Source organism: Copadichromis virginalis, linkage group LG17 (assembly GCF_057382275.1).
Source record: "Copadichromis virginalis isolate Kocher_CV1m ecotype Utaka linkage group LG17, C_Virginalis_male_GT1.1, whole genome shotgun sequence".
Taxonomy (NCBI): domain Eukaryota; kingdom Metazoa; phylum Chordata; class Actinopteri; order Cichliformes; family Cichlidae; genus Copadichromis; species Copadichromis virginalis.
This window is the reverse complement of record NC_140634.1, coordinates 12812602-12828295: the sequence shown is the minus strand read 5'-3', so window position 1 is coordinate 12828295 and position 15694 is coordinate 12812602. Positions and strand designations below refer to the sequence as shown.

The 15694-nt window shown below is 39.4% G+C and overlaps 1 protein-coding gene across 2 annotated transcripts in view; it reads right to left on the bottom strand.

Moving 5' to 3' along the window:
* Positions 1 to 2448: 2448 nt before the first annotated feature.
* Positions 2449 to 15694, bottom strand: part of mylk4b (myosin light chain kinase family, member 4b) — a 54127-nt gene continuing 40881 nt past the window's right edge. For both annotated transcript variants that reach the window (XM_085436490.1, XM_085436491.1), the window contains 12 exons: positions 10308 to 10389; positions 8868 to 9270; positions 8455 to 8675; positions 7367 to 7472; positions 6641 to 6734; positions 5321 to 5430; positions 5094 to 5235; positions 4748 to 4818; positions 4537 to 4665; positions 4223 to 4454; positions 3806 to 3854; positions 2449 to 3666 (listed from right to left, as the gene is read on the bottom strand). In XM_085436490.1, coding sequence (XP_085292616.1) covers positions 3656 to 3666; positions 3806 to 3854; positions 4223 to 4454; positions 4537 to 4665; positions 4748 to 4818; positions 5094 to 5235; positions 5321 to 5430; positions 6641 to 6734; positions 7367 to 7472; positions 8455 to 8675; positions 8868 to 9270; positions 10308 to 10389 — 1650 coding nt within the window. In that variant the 3' untranslated portion in view covers positions 2449 to 3655. The remainder of the gene's footprint in view (positions 3667 to 3805; positions 3855 to 4222; positions 4455 to 4536; positions 4666 to 4747; positions 4819 to 5093; positions 5236 to 5320; positions 5431 to 6640; positions 6735 to 7366; positions 7473 to 8454; positions 8676 to 8867; positions 9271 to 10307; positions 10390 to 15694) is intronic.

The following is a 15694-nucleotide window of genomic DNA, read 5'->3' as shown; positions in this document are numbered from 1 at the left end:
GGATTAAATGTAACCTTAGGGATGTTTTCACGATTTAAGGTACATTTCTCTTTCTGCGAGGCTGTAGAATGCTGATTTGTAGAAATTGAGTAATATGAAAATTAAGTAGTTAATATACCTCAAATACAAATAATCCTTTGCGTTTCTCTCCGTACCCTATTTTGTATCTGGTTCAGATTTTGAGATGAAAGGGTCAAATATCTGGTGAGTTTCTTTTGGTTTGGTTTGTTTTTTGGAAACATGGAAAGAGTCAGGATGCATTTACAAACTTATGAAAACATAAGAAATTATAACATGTTCAATTAAGAAGATTTTGTAGCAGGACAATCATCCCAAATGAACTTTAAAACTCAGAAGATTAAAGATGACCAAGGAATGCATTTTCATGGACTTTCCTCTACGTGCGCTTGTGGTTTCAATGAATCCGGTGAATCCATCTATGCAGCTTGTTTGAAATTGTTAAGCAGATATTATGCAAGGGCGCAAAGGCAAGAAGTAAATCATGGATGGAAATAAGCCACCCCCCATAAAATCTTATTTCATTTTAATGATCAGATTGTTCAAACATGTTATTTCTTTAGTTGTCAGAAAATAATGTGTCCCAGTCTCCAGTGAGACAAAGAGGGACTATTCCTCCGTTTCCTCCAGGAAAGGGCAGAGCAGGCTGTACCTGCTGCGGAGACTCAGGTCGTTTGGAGTGGAGGGCCCACTCCTGAAGACCTTCTATGACTCTGTTGTGGCTTCTGCTATCTTTTATGGTGTGGTCTGCTGGGGCGGCAGCATCTCTGCTGGGGACAGGAAGAGACTGAACAGGGTGATCCGAAGGGCCAGCTCTGTTCTAGGATGCCCTCTGGATCCAGTGGAGGTGGTGAGTGACAGGAGAACGGCGGCTAAGCTGTCATCCCTGATGGACAACATCTCCCACCCCATGCAGCAGACTGTGACAGCACTGAGCAGCTCCTTCAGTGGGAGACTGCGGCACCCACGGTGTGGGACGGAGAGATTTCGCAGGTCTTTCCTCCCCACTGCTGTCAGACTCCACAACAAAGACTTTAACTGATCAAGCACACACATCCATACATATGCAATAATACTAAGTGCAATAATCCTTTCTGTCATCGTTGTATTTTTACTCAGTTGTATATAGTATTTGTATTTGTATTCTATTTTTATCTTATTGTATATTTATTTTATTTTATTCTACTGTATATAGTATTTTATTCTATTCTATTCTGTACAGTTGTGTACTGTATTTATTCTTATTGTATTCTAATTTTTGCCTCATAACTTTTGCACTGTCCACTTCCTGCTGTGACAAAACAAATTTCCCACGTGTGGGACTAATAAAGGTTATCTTATCTTATCTTATCTTTCCCCACATGAGGGATTTTCCTCTGAACTGAGCAACTCTAGTTGAGGTAAACAGGCGAGATAACTCACTGCACTTCTGCAGTAGGGCAGAAAAGGATACACACCATATGTGTGCTATTGGTATTTCTGTGCTTGCATGGGTTCTGTCAAGGTACTCTGGCTTCCTCCCACAATCCAAAGACATGCAGTTAGTGTGTTTAGGTTAATTGGTTATTCTAAATTACCCATAAGTGTGAATGTGATTGCAAATTCTTTTCTGTCTCTCGGTGTTATTGCTGCAATAGACTTGCGACCTGTCCAGGGTGTACCCCGCCTCTCGACAGCTGGGATAGACTTCAGGCTACCTGTAATAAGTGGAAGAGCATGGATGAAGCAGCAGCTGTATGTGAAATTTGTTATAAATCCATAAAATTGAAAGATGCACATGACAAGTTTTATGTTAACCAGACTAGACTTTGTTGAACACTCCTAAAAATAACCCTTTACGTGAACTTAAATAATCGTGGAAAGGATTTCCACATTAATAAATGGCTTTCTATTCACACTTCTGTTTGTATTTGAGTTGGCCTAACAAAATTTGCATGAGTTGGATCATTTCCATCAAATTAAGTTGGACTCAAGTGCAGTAAATAAGTTGATTCATCATTAATTAATTAAGTTGGTCCAACTCAAGCACATTAAGCTGGAATAACAGAATTGCATAATGCTTAAATAAAGCAAGCTCTAACTGGGTCTTGAAATGCCAGATTATGTACAGAACCAGTGCCAAGTAAAGGCTTTTGACTTTGACCTACCTGAGACAAGTCACACAGTGGCTTCAGTGCTTGCTGTACCTTCTTTATCTTTATGATATGACAGCGTACACAAGAGAGGAAAGGGGGGACCTAGACCACTGTATTGAGGGCTAGAGGCTTTGTTACATGGGTTACCTACTCTGCTGTGAGCAACAGGGGTGCCCTACTTTAGAACCTTTTAAAAAATCAAAGAAAATTCCAAAGCAGAAGTATCTTTACTGTCATATTTCTTTTTCAATTTCCAAAAATACCCAGTAAGTAAAATGCACTATGAATGTTGTCTGGTGTGAGTTATTTATTAACATAATAATATTTCATAATTACTGATCTCTCATAATTGCACAAGAAAACCTGAAAAAGAAATAATAAATTCAAATGCACAAGTATTGAATTCACAGAGCTTTTCTGCTTCCAAATGGAAAAGCAAACAACTGAGCGTTGAAGTCACATTCAGTTTTCATCTCCTTGAAAGGGATGACAAAGCAATGGCTGGTGTCTTCTCTGCTCTGTTGTTGGCTCTCCGTCAAACTGAGCTGCACAGATGCACTTACCATCTGTGCATATCTACATTAAATCCTGCTCTTCTCCATTGAAAAAAAATCACTTATTGAATAAAAGCTCTTCAAGTACATTCTGGTGTTGAACCAGTAAATAAATGAACATAAGAATCCACTTCAGTCATGAAAAAAAAAAAATATATATATTATTCACAGGTAGTATTCTGTTGTTCGTGATGCCTTCATGGAAGGTGAAAGGGCTACTCCAAACTGCCGAAGCAAGACAAGGTGGCGGCATAAATGCATACAGAAGGTGATAGGGCTTAAAAATTAGGGTGAACGATGGCACAAACCAAGATATATTCACTGGTTCACTGATCACTAACATTTTGTCAATCCTCAACGGGAAGTGAGGGTATGCAGTGCTGTGCTGTACACAAAATAAATTAATCAGCTATGACTTCTAATTCAATCAAATTCTAAATATACTTAAAGTTATGTTCAAGAAAAAAAACATTTCGTTTTTATAAGACTTGTAAATTAAAAGAAAAAAAATCGCAAAAATATATTATTCAAATAAGAGAATTCAGTCTATATTGTGTTTAAAAATGTTTTCTGACTCTTAGAGAAAATAAATGAAGAAAGTGCAAAGCATGCAAGAAAACAGGACAATATGACAAACTGTGGCTGAATAACAATGATGGTTTGATGCTATACACAGCTGATCTGTCATATATGTGGAAGCAGACAGGTCACGTGGCCTTTATGTGTCCAACAGTTTGGGTTCTTCATCATCAGTGTTTTCAGACACTACAGAATAGGAGTGTCTGTTATTACCGTGCATCACACTATCTGGAGTCAGAACTGCAAGATATGGAGCGATGCAGAAGACGGATGGAGGAGAGTAGTTATCAAGTTCATACACAGGTACAGCAGCATTGGTCCAGTGTTGGGCTCCAGCTCCTTTCATTATCAAAAGGCATGCCGAGGGTCTCACATAGTTTCTAAGAGGAAAGCAAACAATATGTTTGGCTTAATAGAAGAAAAGTTGAGAAACTGTCCTACAATAGGCTCTTTGGGTTGAAAATTAATTAAAACATTTATATATAAGCTAACAGGAAAATGAAGACAAAAATCTCTTACTTGTCTTACTCTCTGAAGGAGGACCATGCGTGGAGTGGCACTTAGTTTTCTGCAGTAAGAGGATCCAGTAAAACTGTTTGTTATTACACTCTTTGAATTAGGATAGCAAACAGGCTTCAAAGATGCATAACACAAACACTTTTAAGTCTTCCTTTCATGTTTACAATAGATATTACACACATATTGGTTCATTTGCTTACATGCAAAATTTACATCTAATGTTGTTACATAAGTACAAATCTAATCAAGTGAAATTTACTTGAATGGTACACATTCATATTTGAATTAATAAACTTTTGATCTTTTATATTTCAGATGCATTTTACTAATAAAAAGAAGCATTTTTAAAATTGTATTTTGTATTATTCACTGTTTACTATAAAGTAAATTTTGCGGTAAGGTGAATTTAGTATTTACCTTGCGATTTAGTTGATAGTGCAGACTCCGGTCTGACAGCCAGGGATGTTTGAGGGACTCTGTTGCACTCATCCTCCAGCTCTTGCTTTTCACCAGAAGACGTGTGATAAAGTCTTTAGCTTCATCTGAGACGTCTTTAAACTCCTCTTCCTCAAAGTTCCACTCACAGGCCAGGATGTTGTTCAGCGTCTCGTTGTCATCATCCCCCAGAAACGGAGACAAGCCGCTGAGTCTGGACATTAAGAATAATACAGATGTCAGGAACTGTACAGGTTGTGTCTCTGTGTGTGCACTGAATGAACTCCTTGACTCACAGCATATAGGTGATGACTCCAAGACTCCACATGTCCGTTGGGAATGACACAAACTCGTAGTTGATGACTTCAGGAGCTAAAAACTCAGGCGTTCCAAAGTTGACCTTTAGCTTCTCCCTAGGCTTATACCTGTCAGAGGAACCAGAACCATAAGAGAAAAACATACTCAAATAAACCAGTGCATGAAAGATGAGGTGACTATAAATCTTACCTCCTGGCAAGGCCAAAGTCAATGATTTTAATCTTGTTAGTAGCTCTGCTGACACAAAGAATGTTCTCAGGCTGAAAAAGAACACAGATTCTGGTGTCACATATACTGTGTTTTAGAGGCCGTTCTTCTTTTTGGCATAGGTGCAAAAGATAAAGAAAAGAACACAGACAACACCCTAAATTTTATTTCATTAACAGAGATGGAAGCTTTTATTTTGAAACTTTATAAACTTGTCTTTTCATTAGACTGTTTAGGCTCCAAATGAATGTTGTAACATATTGAAAAATAAATAAAAATACTGAAAGAGATTATTCCTACTGTGATGCGAAGACTCAAGTAGGTTTACCTTGAGGTCGAGATGTAAGATGTACATTTTATGCATGTACTGCAGCCCTTCACAGATTTGCCGTATAAATAGCACCGTGTCCAACTCTGTGAGGTTGTAGTTCTCGTCAATGATGCGGTCAAACAGCTCCCCTCCTTCCACACTACCACACAAAGAGAGACACTGTTACAGCCAGTTCGAATTTGTAGAGGCTCTTTTTGTATTGTCACAGACACACACAAACTTACTATTCCATGACCAGGATGATGTCGTTACGAGACTCAAATGCAGCGTATAGCTGAATGAGGTTGGCGTGGCTCAGCTGGTTCATCACCTGGATCTCATTCCTCACCACCTCCTGATAGACGGAAATGAAATGTAAATCAAATTTAAAATCACATATAGGAAAATGACACGTAAATATGGAAGTTAATGAATGACAAAACTATATTAATTTTAATTCAATTGTATTTTTTAGAGCCAAATCACAACAGTTGCCTCAAGGAGCTTTATATTGTAGGTTAAAGATTTAATAATACAGAGAAAATCCCAACAAACAGAAAATGAGCAGCACTTGGTGATAGTGAAAAGGAAAAACTGCCTTTTAACAGGAAGAAACCTCTAGCAGAACAAGGCTCAGGGAGGGGCGGGGCCATCTGCTTTGACCAATTGGGGGTAAGGAGAGGAAAACAAGAAAAAGCCAGTCTGCAAGATTTTTAAAGCTTACAAGGAATAAGTTATGAACACAAATAAGTCATGCTTGTCTTGAGGATTTTCAGTGTGTAACATATCAGCTGTTGAATTTGTAAAAAAAAAAAAAGACCTTAAAAGCCAAGTGCTGGTTATATTTTGCCTTATTGAAGCATGTCAAAAAGTGCAAGAGTGCCTTTTGCTTCACTGCACAATTATTCCTCTTTGGTCCCTCATATCATAAAACTGGAGCGATCAAACAGGCAGGGTCCTTTCTATGATTTAAGCTACTGCAGACTGCTATAGAAAGGTTGGTTTGGTCAAGATGGTATGTTAGGGACGAGGTAGATCAAATCCTTCATGGCAGTTTTTGCTTGTGGTTCAGTTTAAAATGTTCAATGGAAACAGAAGTTACAGACCTAAGGGACTTGATTAAAAAGTAAATATTTATATTAGCAGCATGCAACTCATAGCAGCCTGTGCTACAGCCATTCGGGGGCATAGTTAGATACAAATAAGACAAAACAGACGTACAGTCAGACACAAAGTGCCAGCTGTTTGGTCGTGGATCATCATTTGAGGATCTGGCTACAAGTTTAATGAGCTTTTTAAATACTTCAGATTATAATCTAACCACACAGCTATACTCTGACATCTGACCTCCACCGCATATCTAGTTGACTGAGAGAAATAAAGACACAATGGGGCTGACAAATGCCCATTACCTCAGCGTGTCTATTTTTAAAATCGAATCCTTTATAGTGCAGTGATAAAAGTGACCATGTATTAGACTGTCTGAGAAAACTGGCATCTCAGCAGCATCGCTAAACCTGGATTCTGTTTCGTATTCAGCATTAACCAGCCAATCATTGCTGCACCTTCTCTTTCTGGCTCCGGGCTTTGATGATCTTGGCAGCCAGAGTCAGACCAGATGAGTTCTCTACGCACTTGTGGACTTGTCCAAAACGTCCCCTAATGAAAGAAAAGCAAACACACGGAGGAGTTAGAGGTGTGGACAGATGGGATGAAGAGCCGGAGAACAACCATTCTGTAAATTGGATTTTATTATTAAAAACAAATATTCCTGGCGCTGAAATATGATGTTTCACGTTTGCTGGTGTTTGCTGCTCAAGCGTATTTGGATACGGTTTTGATTGGTTTTGTTCAGGATCTCTTTAATGTTTATGTCGGACCAATTAAACAAAGGGGTTTTATGAATCAGCTGCCATTAAAAAGCTGAAAATTCTTTTAAATATCAAAATAACAATTTGTTTGTGACTCTTACTTATGTCTATACATTATAATAGTTTATTGACTCGTATAGAAATTCAGGCTATGCTCTTGTGTAAGTTGACAAATGTGTTTGCGTGCTAAGGAGTAATCTTCTATTTGAGAGGCAGGATTTAGCGCTGGTCTGTTACATCAGAGAGCCCCCTGAGGGTCAGCACCATTTGCCCTTTGGGGGGCAACTAAAATTATTAGCGCAGGGTGTGAGATCGTCTGTTATTTCATTATTGAGTGCCAGTGCACACTGTGCCTGTAACTGAGCGAAATGAAAATAAAGTTCTGTAATGAGAGATGAATGTTCTGAGTGTTTCCCTCACCCTCCCAGGACCTCCTCTCTGTTGATAGTGTAATAGGTGGCGATCTGGTGGGGTTTGGGAGTAACGATGCGGTGGTCGAAAGGTGCTAGCGGTGGAGGACTTGAGTCTGAAGAAGAAATGAAAAAGAAAGGCAAAGAGAAGACAAGTTACTGTTACTGAGTGCAGAGAGGGAACGAAAGGCTGAGGAAGAGGTCTCAGCACCCAGAAACAAAGTAGTTTAAAATAGCAGCATGCCGGCGTCTCATTATGTGCTCCGCCAGCTGTGCTCGCTGACATGTAAGTGACGCTCGCACAGGCATGCTGTTATGACACTGAAGCTGATTTAAAGTCTGAGGAACGCAGAGGCAAATGTCATAAAGTAACTCATCAAGCTGAGTCTACACGGAGAGCCTATAGGATGCATGAATACTGCGCTGAGCAGTCCAGGATTTTGAAACACTGAGGTCATGAAGCCTAAATGCATCTTTTATGGATAGCACTGGAAATGGAAAAAAAAAAACCCTCAAAGATGCACTATGAAAAGTGTCTGACCGTTTTTTGCTGACTGTCACATATCTTTTATTTGCAGCTTATAGCAGATTTAAACAACAGAAGTTGACCTAAAGTGCTTTTTTACATCTCCCCCCAAAAAATACATTAAAGCTGAAATGCATGTTTTGTTGTGTTAAGTAAAAATCACTGTGTTTTAATGATCATTAAAATATGTTTTGAGTTTTCAGATTGATGATGATTCATCTCATTCATCATGAAACCCTGTCCTCCTCTAATAGTGCCCTGCATGTTCCTGGGATTGGATCGATATTGAAATTTGCAGTATTGCACAGCACTACTTCTTGATCTTTGTCAGTCTGCGGTCTCTACTCCCTCACATGCACATTGATAAGATACTGCATGTATACAATATATTGACTGACACTGACGGTGATTCAGAGGCCTAAATTTCAAAACACAAGTTCCTGAAATCTTTCCTTACCTGATTTCTACAAACACTCCCATTTACATGTCGTAGCATTAGTTGTAGAAAGCAACAGCCTACACCCCAACCTCCCTGGACCGTTCAGAAAAGAAGCACTCACACACTTTCTTACCAATAATAAACTCCTTTATTTCCTCCGCCGCCTCCCCTTCGTCTTCTGTCTTCGCTTGGTCAGATATGGAGACCTGTGGCTCGGCTCCCTCTACGACCTGTCCATCAGCCCTTTCCACTTTACTGTCCTCCACCCGGCTCTTTTTGAGGTCGTCTTTTCCAAGGTCTTCTTCCGGGACGTGGCGTTTGCTACAAGTGGCCACATCACCAGCCTCCTCGGAGCTTCAGAAAGGAAGGCACAGAATATGAATGTGTGATGTGGTTTGAAGTTCCCCTTTTCCTCCCCCAACAAAATAATTTCCTCTTAGCTGGCTTAATGATCCAAAGAAGTACAAGTAAAGAAAATAAATAGTTAACTTAATGAATTTAATAGCAAGTAGCATAAAGATATATGGTAGCTTTGCTAAGACACACCTGTCATACTGAAGCACAGAGGCCCTGCAGAGCCAGGCTTTTTCTGATTTTGATGATTCTTCTCTATGCGTTGTCTTCACATCATCTTTCACTTTTCCACGATTTTCAAGACTAACATCTTCTCCATTTTGCTTTTCTTCTTCTTTTTCTTGTTCTTCTGGCTCAGAGTCTTCAAATATACCCCCCTCTCCTTCCTCATCCTGCCTTTCCTCAGCCTCCTCCTGCCTTTCGTCTGACTGGGCAACAGAGGTGTGCGGTTCTTCAAGGATCAGCGTTTCCAGATCCTGTCTTCCACTTCTTCCATCCCCCTCAGCCTCTATGTTTATGTGCGAATGCTCGGTGTTCTGCCTGTTGAGCTTTTCCACCTGTTCCTGGAGCACAGGCTCATTCAGGGAGGAGGTGTCTGTAGTGAAGAAAATACACGGATACAACCAGATGTTTGGTGAAAACGCTGTATTATATTTACTAAAAATGAATGTAATCAGATGATTGATAATCCTCAGATAGATGGAATTCACTCATCACATATTTACATCTTATGCTAGTCTGGGTGGTCACTTGCTCGATAAGTCTGGCCCAATTCAGATAAAAATCTCACATCATCCTCTGGATAGTTTGTTGCAGAGTGTTGTGAAGACACGAGTGCAGATCCGGTTCTCAGATCCATATTAAAGCTGTCAAGCTAAGACCTAAATTCTGATCTGTCATCTGTGTTTCAAATTTTGCTCATATATACATTTATTATGCGAGCTTGACATGTAAACATGGGGGATTATTGCAGACAAATACTGTTTAAATTTTATTCACTTTGCCTTTTGTGTTCTGACTGTTTACATGTTGGTCGATGTGAATGTATCCTATTTATTTAGATACTGTTTCATTCTCCTACTTGGGTCTCTTATACTGTCTTCCCTCACTTTTGTCAGATTGCGATGTCTTCAGTGTCTTTTTGCATTTTTTTCTTCTCATTGCCTGAATTTGTAGTGTTTTGTTTGATTTCTCATATATTTAAATAAAGGCTGAACTGCCTCTTGTCTCCCTTTTTATGCTGTTATCCTTCAAACATGATGAAAACTGTATTTATGTCTGCCAAAAAGTCAGCAGATGTAGCAGTGCAGCCATGCGAGACTTCCAGGGATCATTACATAGCTTGTCTACATATAAGATTTAAAATTTTTAAAGGCCTTCTTAATATGTTTCCCATCATTTACTTATATTTTATGTTTTTATGCTAAACAGAACACATATCTTATATTACAAAAACAATTCTCAGAAATCCTGAACTGGTCTCCCTGTTATATTAAAGTCCGTTATATTCCATGATGTACATATATTTCAGATTTATGATGTATTATATGCAGATAACGAGTTTAGAAATTTTGTGGTGGGCTCTGCATAAACTTGTGATTGTGGATTGTGTAATATCTTGTTTGAGTTTACCTGACGTTTCTTGCGGTTTTCTCTTTTTCTGGGCCTTTAAACCTTTCAGGCTCAGCTTGGCTTTTTCCTTATCATCCTTTGCCTGGATGTTAACAGAGGAAAGAAAGATCAGGTTTTAGACATTGTGCGTAACATTCAAAAGTGGGGCAAAACCTGCAATTGGTGGAAACTTCTCATAGAAAGGAAAATTGCTGATAGATGCAGATATTTCCATTTGTGCAATAATGTGACAACAAGCTTCAAAGCAGTTTCTGTTGGGAAGGTTTTCCCTCATAACTCAAGTGTATTGATGTCTTGCTCAGCAGATGCCTCCTTCTGGCCAAAGAGGAAATATGTGGCATTTCAACTACAGCAGTTGAAATGCTACACATCACTCGAATCAGTTCCACACTTTAAAAGAGAAATATTCACTTTATCCCTGCATACAGTATATATGACAGTCGCCATATGGTGCAACAAATCTGTCTCCTTAACCCTGTATCTAAAAAAAGCCTCTGAATCAGCAGTGTAACCATAGATTATATGAATGCATGAACTATGCAATATATGTTGCATGTGTTACACATCTGTAACATATATTCATATTTGGTTACAGCACTAGGAAGTGAGTCTCTCTAATAAATCATGGCATTAAGAACGATTAAGAATTTGACGACTGTTGGACTGAAGCTGTGCAGCTGCACTGCAAGCTGATAAAGACGTGGTCTGGGAAAGATAACCAATGTGACATTAATCATTTACACCTCGGAGGCCGATCACAGTCTCAATGGTAAATCACTTAACATTACAGCAGGCACAGCAGAGCCAAGACCAGCCACATAGGAGTCATATCTAAACTCACAGGAGTTAAAAGGCAGAGTTTTAAAAAACATTGCCATTTAAATGTTATTTGAACTGTCACATATACACAATATGAATACATTCAGTCAAGAGGATACCAATGCAACCATGCTCACTATACAGTGAGACCTTTCACTTTCACTGCCATGTTCAACAATGCAGATAAAAATGATGGAACTTTAAAAGTGCTTTTGCTAGATTCTAGTGGAAAACTTGCTCATGATGTCGTTTAAACTTCTCACCTTCCTGTTGGCTTTCCGTCCAGGCTGTTTGAACAGAAGCTCCACCAACCTGGAGCTCTTTACCACCTCACCGATGAAGCTTATCACCTGCTGGGTGCCCTCCACCAGTTTCTCCACCCCCTCCAACCTGCGTCCCTGACTCTCCATGTGCTCACTGGCCCTCTCCATGGCCCCATGCAGCTCCCTGCATACTGCTTCTACCCCAGACCCACGGCTTTTTCCATGGCTTTCTTCACGTATTGAAGCTAGATCCAAACCCATACCCCTGACATCCTGCGACAGGCCATCCAGCTTGATCAAGACAGTCTGTTGCATGTTGAGCAAACGCTCCATCTGAGAGCTCAGGAAGTCCATTCGACTTTCCACAGATCGCAGGGCAACATCATGAGGAGAGCAAGAGGATGATGATGAAGAAGAGGAAGAAGCAGCTTGAGACTTTTCTGATCCATTTAGAGAAAGCTTCCTTCCACCTGGCTTCTGCCCGTGAAGAGGGTTTGGATCATAAACCTTGGCTAAAGAGTTAACAAGGCTGGAGCTCATGATTGACCTAAACGTGACTTCTAATAAAAAGCGTTTATTTAATCTAAAGTCCAGTTACTCTCACAAAGTCTCAACTAGCACAAAAAACATAGTGCCAGACAAAGCTGCAGACAAGTTAAAAGGACTGGAGGGACAACAGATAGCTCTCTTCCAATCCTTCACCACCGAGCTGAGTTTTAAGAATAGCAAATGACTGTTCTCCCAATTACAGTGCAACACCGCTGTGGACGTAAGGGACTCGGTGGCCAGTGATAAGAGCTGAGGGCTCGAGTGTACAGTGGGGGATGCTGGGGAGGGTCGCTATGTGACATTTGAGATACTTCAAAAGCCCTTCAGTCAGGTGTTAGAATCCCAAGAATGCTGAACTAAATATGATGCTGTAAAAAGCAAGATAAACAAATATAGTTTAGGGCCAATAAAGAAAAGCATAACATCTCTAAATCTGAAGAGCCCGTGCCATTTTTCAGCAGGTTTAGTCACATTACACCATTAATCGCATTTTCATTTTGTTTTTCACATTGTAACAAGATTGAAGGAGGGATGCCAGCACGTGCGAAGTGGTAAAAAAGTTACTAATTAAAGAGGACTGAGATTATTTCTGAACACTGCCAAATACTATCAGTTTATCGCTTTTTATACCTAACTTGTTTCACTCAGAGTAGCAGAGAGGAGCCATTTAAATTTTTACCAAATCACCACCATTCTGACTATTTAGCAGACTGTTTTCTATCTTTCTGCAGTGTATTGCTGCATTTTTGAGTTATTTTGATTGTATTTATGGTTAAATATGAATATTAAAGATTTTTTTATTTGCTGTTCATTAAGTTTAAAAGTCATCATTTATTTTACAGCTCACTAATCCTGAGCCAACACTGTTCAAGGACAGAAGTTGAGTAAAAGTTAAAAGGGTTTGGTTTTCCTCTGGAGGCCACCAAGTGGAAAGAACTTCCGAGGTTCCCAATATAAGCCTGCTGTCCACACACCGTGAGGGACACAAAGACAACGGGACACAGGTGATCCAGCTGACACCTAAGAACTGTTGATGCAGAGGAGAGGGGGATTGTGGGAGAGGAAACTTCCTGCACATGTGTTGCTGTACAGAATTAAAGAGGACAGACATACACACTGTCGCTGACACACGAGTTCATATTCATGAACAGGCCCACCTACTGAGACGTGACTCTGCACATTGACCTCAAACTTTTCCACATCTCAGTACAGTCTATCAGGAGTAGGCTGAGCGACAAAGCGCTGGCGCCTATATACTGGCACCCATTTGTCAACAACGGAAAAACCTGACCTATACTCTGCTCCTCACGCTGTTCCCAAGTACGGACAGCTCATCAGCTGTCAGGGTTAACACTTGTATCCCCAGTGGCTATTTGCTATTGAAGGTGAGAATGATAAAGGACACGGTGCAAGTGCAGACAGAATGCAAAACATATGGTTGAAATACATGTTTCCTTACTGAAGGAGATCAGTAATCCAGCAAAAGTGTTTTCACACTAAACTGCTTTATAAAGATTATTGCAAAGCCTCTGTTTGACATTAATCAAAGATAAAATACTGTAATTAGTCAGGGTCTAAAACGATATTCAGTGAAACTTCAGAAACAGCTCTCATGCTAAAGTGGATTACTGCAAGTAAACATATAGAAAAATCTGTTTTTTGTAGCTTTTTCAAGCAATTGCTTTGTACGGTGGCCCTAAGAGGTCAAACTGTTTAAGAAAACACCTGAAATTATAAGAAAAACAACTGCAAAAGCACATAAAACGCAACAGAAGTTGTATAAAACACAAAGGACGTAGAAAAAAAATGCAGCCCAAGCTCACAAAAAAAATAATCACAAAACATGACAAAAATACTATATGAGGGAGAAAAAGATGAATGCACAATATCTTCCATCTTTTCCATCTCCATCTGAGGATTCAGCAGTGCTGTGAAGGAGGAAAAAGATGGAAGAGATTGTGCATTCATCTTTTTCCTCCTTCACAGCACTGGTGAATCCTCTCCTTCATGCCTTCACTATCTCAGTGCAGTGTTTTGGTTTCTGTCACTTCAGGAGCTGGTCCGTCACAGTTTTGTTTCCCCCAAAACGCTTCTGTTGTGCTTTTTGACATTTTTTTTAATAGTTCTCTTCTATTTTATTCAACTTCTGATGTGTGTTTTATGTGCTTTTGGAACATTTTCACATTTGGTGGTGCTTTCTGAAGGTGCAGTACATTTGGCCTCACAGGGGCACCATAGTTTTGCACTTGAAACACCACAAACTAAACACCACAGATTCAACCACAAAGAGGTTTTTATATCTCTGTATCAACGGCCTGTTTCATAAAGGTATTTCTCAGGAGTTTTGCGGATAACTTGGACTCAGGGAAGAACTGGGTGATCAAAAGTCACTGTGTGAAAACAATTTCGAAAATATCTAGTTAAAGAAAATCCAGTCAGGATTCATTCATGAATGACACTATAGTTAACATGTCAGATGGCAAGGCCACCATTCTTTCTCTTGCTCTCTTTATTTTTTGTTGTCTTTAATTAATTAAAACATGTTCTATGTACGCTTGGTGTTCATTTTAAAGTAAGCTGCTCTGACTACATGAATACTTTTGTTAAACTTCAGTACTATATATGTTACAGCAAGTTAGCACAGATCTCAAGCATCTCTTTTGAAAAACTTCAGAAAGTTTTGCACTTAGCCATAGCCACTAAACAATGACCTATAGGAAACACACACAGGCAGTCAAATACACACATGTAATGACTCAAAAGAATTGCTGCCATTAAAATGCTACATACACACAAAAACACTGCATCTCAGGAAAAATTATTATTTTCAGGAGCTGTCTTTTTTGGTTTCTCTTTCTCTCCTTCAAAGATCCTTGCTTCGCCCAAGCTCAGTGAGTTGCTGCCACGCCGTCATGGAGAGTATTGACAGTGTTTATTGTTTCTAAAGGAAGAAGAGGTTACACAGACGTTTCCTGCCACTGCGGTCTTTTTGATTTACATTTGAGAATACTCAAATAGGAATGCCATGATATTTTATATGAAATAAACATCAAATGTGATATGCTGCTCTGTGGTCATAATTGCACTGTGTAAAACCTTTATCTTTTTCAAAGCTACTATTTGTGTAACAAAAAAAAAAAAATCAGACCAGATACATTTTAACAGCATTAAACAATTTTTTCACAGGCAACAACAAACAATACTGCTACAACAAAAAAATATTTTATTATTTAGATTATATTATACTGTCATATACTCAAAAGTATATTGTGCTTGTTTTAGAAATATATAAGTAAAAAGGGAGTAAACAGTACACTATTTTATATGAATGTATCTTCCTTTTCCCTACTTCTTTATTTCCTTATATCAGCATCAGCTCTGAATCACTGCATACTCCATAACAACTACCTTTTGTGGGGACAAATTGTGATACAGTAGATGGCTAAATAAATCTCCACACAGACTCCACACTACAATAGCCAAGAGCCAGTAGGGTCGGAGCAGCGTGCTGGTAGATTGGTCTGGTGGAAGGTTTAACTGTACCCTGTCAGACAAGCTCTGAAATCCCTAGTCAGAAAAGGTTACATGGTAACACGAGAGGCTGTGTGGTACAGGAGCACAGTTTGGGAATGAGGCTGACGCAGCCTAGCCACTCTCACCACATATAGAATTACTCAGCAGGAAGACACAGACAATTTATAATGCTTCTTCTACTGCCGTGGGCTTTCCAGTAATCCATTATCACTCCCAGAGCCA